The sequence below is a fragment of the Mus caroli genome, chromosome 17 (assembly GCF_900094665.2).
Source record: "Mus caroli chromosome 17, CAROLI_EIJ_v1.1, whole genome shotgun sequence".
In the NCBI taxonomy this organism is placed as follows: Eukaryota; Metazoa; Chordata; class Mammalia; order Rodentia; family Muridae; genus Mus; species Mus caroli.
In genome coordinates, this window is record NC_034586.1 from 20,435,231 (window position 1) to 20,442,308 (window position 7,078).

At 54.2% G+C, this 7,078-nt stretch overlaps 1 protein-coding gene across 15 annotated transcripts in view; it reads right to left on the reverse strand.

Annotated features, from left to right (window-relative positions):
* The window catches only part of Tsc2 (TSC complex subunit 2), a 35,698-nt gene that overhangs the window by 7,584 nt on the left and 21,036 nt on the right, over positions 1-7,078 (reverse strand). For 7 of the 15 annotated variants that reach the window (XM_021150059.1, XM_021150058.1, XM_021150057.1 and 4 more), the window contains 9 exons: positions 6,357-6,491; positions 5,019-5,208; positions 4,164-4,257; positions 3,728-3,830; positions 3,466-3,560; positions 2,271-2,399; positions 889-1,053; positions 568-720; positions 366-478 (listed from right to left, as the gene is read on the reverse strand). In XM_021150059.1, the coding sequence (XP_021005718.1) occupies positions 366-478; positions 568-720; positions 889-1,053; positions 2,271-2,399; positions 3,466-3,560; positions 3,728-3,830; positions 4,164-4,257; positions 5,019-5,208; positions 6,357-6,491 (1,177 nt within the window). The remainder of the gene's footprint in view (positions 1-365; positions 479-567; positions 721-888; positions 1,054-2,270; positions 2,400-3,465; positions 3,561-3,727; positions 3,831-4,163; positions 4,258-5,018; positions 5,209-6,356; positions 6,492-7,078) is intronic. The other 8 variants (XM_021150064.1, XM_021150063.1, XM_021150066.2 and 5 more) reach the window with 3 other exon arrangements.

Below are 7,078 nucleotides of genomic sequence, written 5' to 3' on the forward strand. Positions count from 1 at the left end.
AAAAAAAAAAAAAAAAAAAGAGGGGGGAAAAGAGGGGGAGGAAGAGGAGGAGCCTCCTGTGAACCGAGCAGCAAAGAGACTGATGCTCACCCACTGACCCACAACTCCTCAATCACAACAGAGAGTGCCCTGACTTCCAGGCTCTTGAGCTGCAGGAGCCTCACTCCCCGATGAGCAGAGTTACCATGCCTCTATACACAGACTGAGACAAGTATGCCACAATGACCACATCCAAGAGCCATCAGGAAGTGGCCAGTCACAAAGCTAGCCAACAGTCTTTCAGCTCTTCTGCACACTGGGGCAAACTGAGAGGTACGTGAGGGATAATGGGCACATGTCAGGAGACGGCTTGGGTATAGTCTTACCCGACATGGAGCGGACCCGGTCCCGCGCCCCACGGGACACCTGCTGCCCAGCCTGGGACTCCAGTTTAGCCGGTGCTTCCTTTGTCTGCCTCACATGTGTGCTAGGATCAGAGCTAAGGACAGAAGTGACCATACAGAGTCAACCATGGTCCCCCTGGGTTTCTAGGAGCACAGTATACACAGAAGGGGGAGGGACAGTCACCTTGAATCTGAGCCACCCTGCAGGTCCCCAGAGTCCAGGCCCAGCAGCGACCGTGTACCGGTTCCCACACTTGTTGTCACAGTGACAAGCTTGTTTCCAACCAGCCAGGTTTTGGTCCTACCCCCTGCCAGGAGGAACTCTCCCACAGGGGACCTAAAGGAGTAAGAGTGTCCATCTCCTGCTTGTATGTGCAGGGTCTCAGCTCCTGAAGGCCAGCAGGACCTCAGGAACCCAGAGCAGCTGCCACCCTGGGCATCTAGTTCAGCCACAGAGAACAAGTAGACAGCTGCCCCGCCCACCCCAGTCCTGTGGCCCTCACACCTCTTGGGGACTGCAGTGAAATTGGAGAACACATATCGGGCCATCATGTCCAGACATGTTTCTGTGAGCTCCAAGTGGAGATTCTTCAAGTTGTCATCAGCCTGGGCCATAGAGTTCTCATCCGCAGACCCCAGGCTGGCGCTGGTAAGGGATGTCTGTATTCTGCTAGAGGGAGAAATCATGCCTAGGTTTGAGGTCAGGACCAAGGGAAGGACCATGCTGAGTCACCTACCACCAGGAGCCAAAGCTCAATGCATGCATGGCCAAGATGGCCTTGCTCAGAAAGCCCACCAGGCCCAGGGCATAGTGGCTAATGGAGCTACAACCTCACAAGCCCTGTGGACCACATCATCCCAGAGAGGAAGGGAGGCAGGAGCCTCACAGCAGAGCCCGCTGTCTGGAGCATAGCTGAGAGAATGGGGAGACAGAACATTCTCTCCCCAAAGCACACAGGAGTCAGCCATGGCTGCAGCCCACAGCTTAGTCATGCAGACTTCAGAGACCACAGGAGGACAGAGCAAGATTGCATTCTGCCCACAGGGCCGCCTCCTCGCAAGGACGGGCTGAGTGAACTGGGGTAACTGGTCAAGTTCCACTCATGCCCAGGAACCAGAGGAAGGCCTTTTCTAGGTTTGATTCTGAGCTCTTTAGCCTCGTTTTGGTTATAAGGAGTCTACCAGAAAGAAAGAGGTGATTGGGGTACTACTGGGCATCACTGTGCCCAGCTCTCAGAAGCCATACAGAGGTAGAAACCCAAGGCAGGCACTTGCACGGGGCTAGGTCTCAGGGTGACTGAAGCCACACCCAGGAAGGGCTGGAAGGTGAGGGAAAGATGCCCTATCACTAGACAGACACAAGTCACAGAAAGATGCTAGCTACCTCTGGGGCCCAGCATCACCCCCACCCCTCCAGGCTGGTCTCCACCCCAGATCCCTATGCAAAAGCCTCGAGTTCCTCTTAGAATGAAGCCCAAGAAGAAAATCTGCCCTGCAGAATACAATGCCGAACTTAGGGTAGTGTGTGTCTGCCACCTGCACAGGAGCAACTTGGATCTGCAAAGCTTGTGGCCTCTCCTTTGTGGTACCAACCTGAGGGGCTGACACTGGCTCCCAATGTACTCTAGCTCTAGTCAGGGCTTGGAGGATGATCTCTGAGGAGGCTGTGCAGCCAACTGTGCTGTCAGGGCTTGGACAGAATGCAACCTTCCCACCCTTTGCCACCAGGCTCTGCTAGGCTGGGGCCAGGTTGTCCTCCGGCTCTTGTCAGGAAGAGCTGCTGCCAGCAGGCGAGGAGGTCATGCATGCAGCCCCATGCACTACCACCCGGGTGCTCACGGGGCCAAGCTCCAGGTCCGTGCCCCCCACCCGACACAGCCCCACTACCTGCGGACCACATGTTCAGATACACTGATGCTGCGGCACCGGAAGGCCTCGGCTGCACAGCTCTCTTTGAATTCTTTCACAGGTGGAGAGTTATTCAGGCCTTGTTTGGGGGCTCTGGCTATCCTCAAACTACCGGGCGAGGAAGGAAGCCCCAAGCCCCAGAGAGCCCAGCTCCCAGGAATGGGAGAACAAGCCATTGGAGGGGTGAGGAGGAAAGGTCCCAGGCCACAGGGTCAAGATGGAGAGGTCCCGCGGGTGAGATGAACAACAGAACCATGCCAAAGGACAGTGAGCAGGGGAAGAAACAGAAAACAAAAATGCATAAAAATACAGCTTGTAAATGCGACTGAGAAAAAATGTAAGGTTTCACGCATGACACCAAAACAAAAGACATCAGTGCAAATTAAATGTGGATCGCCCGGCACGGCAGATTCCAGGCTAGGCAGACCAGATAGCCCCGCTTACCCCATAGAGAGGCCTTGAGGCCAGGCCCTGGAACTCACTGTGGAAAAAGGCTACTTCTTAACACAAGCCCCTGAGAGAACAAGGCTCTGGCCAAGGACGGTCAAACTGACATTCTTCAGCCCCAACCATGGGGCTTGAGTAGAGGCTGCACTGGAAAGTGCCGTATCCCACCCAAGGAGAGCTGAGGTAGCCCGCGGGAAGCGGGGCGGGCAGGGCGGCAGGGCAATGAGGCAGGGCAAACGGAACAATGAGGGCCAGCACAGCTCTGCTCTCAGGTTTGGCACAAGCAGCTGTGACGGTGAAGAGCGTGTCCCTGATGAGCAAGCTCTGGAGGAAGAGGGGTGGCTCTGGCTAAAAGGCTGGGCTAACCAGAGACCATGGGACCAAGGAGACGTCTCTGGGCTCTCCCTGGCCAGGCCCAAGGCATAGCTGCCATCTTTTACATGTGTTCCAGCGCAGTAAGGGCCAACCCTGTATGTAATCCTGGCCCAGAGAGGCCAAGATGCTGGCACAGGCGCCACAGGGCTGGAGACTATAAGCCAATCTAGCAAAAGGGAAGCACTGGCAGCCTTTTAGGTCCTGCCCAGAGCATCTGAGACTCAGGTCACCATGTACGATGACACCCCTTCATTCCTAGTCCCATGTTCACTGGCCTAGGTCACTAATCACATGTCACAGCCCAGGGTTCCACCCCACTTGACATCAGGTATATCCCCAGCAGCCCCCGAACCTTTTGGGTCTCTCATTAAGACTGGTGCTCCGTGCTCTGAAACTGTCCTTCTCAGGGGTATCATCAAAAGACAGGAGGACATTGGAACGCAGACCCTGGAGTAGGGGTAGAGACACAAGCCATGAGGGGGACCATGCGAGACCAAATCTGCAGTTCTCTTCCCATGCCCACCTCAGGTTGAGCCCAGTAGAAAGTTCAGCACAGCCAGCTCCTAGGTCGGAGCCCCAGCCGTTTCCCACTCCCCCATGGCCCTTGGACTAACCTTAGTGATATAAGGGACGAAATCCTTCCGAAAGGGCAGTCGGCACCTGATGAACCACATGGCTATGACATGGTGAGCCAGACACACAATGTACTGGTTGAACCTGGTAGAAGGATAGATAGATACTCTGGTCTTCCTCTTGGCTTCAGGGGAACTGTCATGAGGCTCAAAAGACTTTTTGTTGTTGTTGTTGTTGTTGTTATTGTTATTGTTGTTTTTTGAGACAGGGTTTCTCTGTGTAGCCCTGGCTGTCCTGGAACTCATTCTGTAGACCAGGCTGGCCTTGACCTCAGAAATCCGCCTGCCTCTGCCTCCCGAGTGCCGTGTGCACCACCACCGCCCGGCTTCTCTAGAGACTCTTAAGCTTGGAGCCGACTATACTCCAAGAGGCTGGGACTGGGCCATGGCTTTGGGGGGCCCAGGCAAGCAGACTTACTTGGAGGGGTTGGTGTATGGCAAGGAGATGGCAAACACGCTGGCATACTGCTCTGCAGCAAAGTTCCTGTAGAGGTGGGGCAGCCTGGCCAAAGCTGTGACACAAGGACAGCCATCAGGGGAGCCCAGGCCACAGCTACAGACTGACATCAGCACACTGTGCTCCATTCCCAAAAGTCAGGGCGGCTATCCACAGCCAGCTAAACATCACCTTTGAAACCAGGGTCTCAGCTCCCCATCTCAGGGACACACGACCTATGGTTCCCAGACCAAACCTAGCCTATGACCTGCAGCCGTGTGAGTCATGAGCTGCAAATATGCTAAGAATCTTTACGGGGTAGTAAGCAAAACTAAGTTCCTGTGGCCCTCAAAGCATTGCCTTCCCACCCTGGCCATGCCCACCAAGTGCTGACCCAGCTGTCTAGTATCTCAACATCCAAGGCTACTGCCCCAGATACACAGGGAGGTAGGAAAGGGGACCAGTACAATGCCCCGAACTTCTGCGAGTTCTGACAAGGGAGGGACAAAGCAGGTTAAATTGGCAAAATCCATGTGTTCTAAGAGGAGAGAGAAGGCTAAAAAGAGCCAGTGTAGGCATGGGGCAGAGGCTGGGGATGGCAGGCAGGCTTAGAGCAGAAAGAAAAGGAATAGACTATCCTAGAGCAGATAGCAAAGCACTAAGCAGGCAGCAGAGGCAAGGCCCTGAGGCAGCAAAAGTGTTAAGAACCATGTTCTCCAGGGAGGCCAAACTACACAGTCAGGAGGGCTGGGACGTGCTCACAGGTACAGGCTTATAGTCAAGGGTCTGCCTCACAGACACACATGCACAGGCCCTGAAACAGAACCACACACTCACTAGACAGGAACTCCAGGAGCGGGATGGCCATGCTGGCTGTGGCAGAAATGTGTGTGAGCTTCACCACCAGGACAGGAAGCGCCTTGATGATGATGTCGGGCATCTCCACACTGCAGATGGCCAAGGCTACCACGCACTGGCTGGCGCAGCGGTAGATAAGGCCTTGTTCCAGGCAGTACACCATCTCACGCTGAGGAAAGCAAGATACAAGATACACTGGGTCTGTCTGCCATCAGCTGGCAAGGTCCCCTGCCCCCTGCCCAAGAGGGCCAAGCTGCTCAGTTATACCAGATTCTGCCCCAGGCCTGCCTGCCTGCCTGTTTGCTTTTCTTTCTTTCTCTCCTTTCTCTCCTTTCTTTCTTTCGCCTGCTTTGAGATGACTCTTGAGGAGAATCAGAGCACGTCTTAGGAATGCCCCTCAAAGTCTAAGTGGGCCCAGCTTCACAGATGGCACCTCAGCCTATAGCCCATATGATGAAACTAGATGTCCTGGACTCACAACCCCATCACTCTCGGCCTTCTAAAGAACTGGCCTTCAGGGGAGGCAGCAACTGGTGTAGCAAGTCCCTCCTGGGTAGTGTCCTCTATGAAGACAACAGTAAAATGGCATTTCAGGCTACAGACTGGGGCTTATTGTCCTAGAATATTTCTGCTTTCCTGGAGCCAACCCTCAGAAACATTGTAGAGTCAGAGAGCCTTCTGAGCTAGCTGAGAAGTCATAATGGCAGCAAGGACTGCAGAGCACAGCCCAATGTGCAAGGGAGTTCCCTTCAAGCTGGGCCTGTGCACGGAGCCTCAGCAGCAGTTCCCAGTGGTGCCGCAGTCAGGGAAGACAGGCCTGAGCCCAGTCCCCCTCCTGGCTGCCAGCACTGTGAGCAGGCTCCTGACCTCAGCAATAGTACCAGTTTGTCATGGAGACATAGTAGAATCTAGGGAACACAGGGAGGATGACAGAGAACAGCACAGGACAAGAAGTGAGCACTATGTGGCTCTGATAAAGGAAATGACAGCCAGGGGTCCTGACCAACCACCACACTTCTTAAAGCTGGTCTGGTCACAGGTCCCCAAACCTAACAGAAAGAGTTCAAGGGGTGCTTCTCAATGGGGAGGTCCTGCTGAGGAGAAGACAACAGGCACAGCCAAGGGTCATTATCAAAGCCCGGAGCCTGCAGAGAACCGACAACTTCTGTAGAGCCTGGGTTTCAGATGCCCACACTCCCTGGCTGGCTGACAGGTAGTGGCCCACAGCATGGAACAAAGCCAACTGAGTTCACTCTGGCCCAGCAGCCAGCTCACTGAGAGCCCCTTTGTCCCACTGTCCCTCTTCCCATCTCTCACCTGTCTGGTCTTGTCCAAATAGTTGTGATAAGATATTAATGCTGTTAGCACAGGAACCACAGCCAAGTGCAGGTCAGTTCTTGAGAAGCCTTCTGGGGTGCCTCGGAGCCGCTCAAGGGTCTTTGGAGCTGAAAGCTAACATACAAGACACAGCCCTAAAACCTCTGCTCCACGGCAGGACTCTTAGGAGGCCAGGAGTCATGGCTAGGGAAGCCCCTTCCAGGCAGAGGTCTTTGTGAGAAAACCCTCAACTCGTAACAATGTAGTCCAAGTACAATATCTCACAAGGGCGCGCGCATACACACACACACACACACACACACACACACACACACACACCGTGCTCTAGTCTAGGGAATGCAGGCAGTAACTATCTGTGGTGGTCTGAATCAAAGTGGTCCCCATAGACAGAGAATGGCACTACTGGAGGTGTGGCCTTGTTGGAGTAAGTGGGCCTTACTGGAGGAAGTGGGTCATTGGGGGGTGAGTTTAGTGGCTCACTTATCTCTTCCTGCTGCCTGCAGATCCAGATGTGGCACTCTAGCTAGCTTTCCAGCATCACATCTGCCTGCATGCTTCCCACCACGACAATAGTGGACTAAACCTCTGAACTGTAAGGCAGCCTATACTGGCTAGTTTTGTGTCAACTTGACACAGCTGGAGTTATCACAGAGAAAGGAGCTTCAGTTGAGGAAATGCCTCCATGAGATCCAACTGTAAGG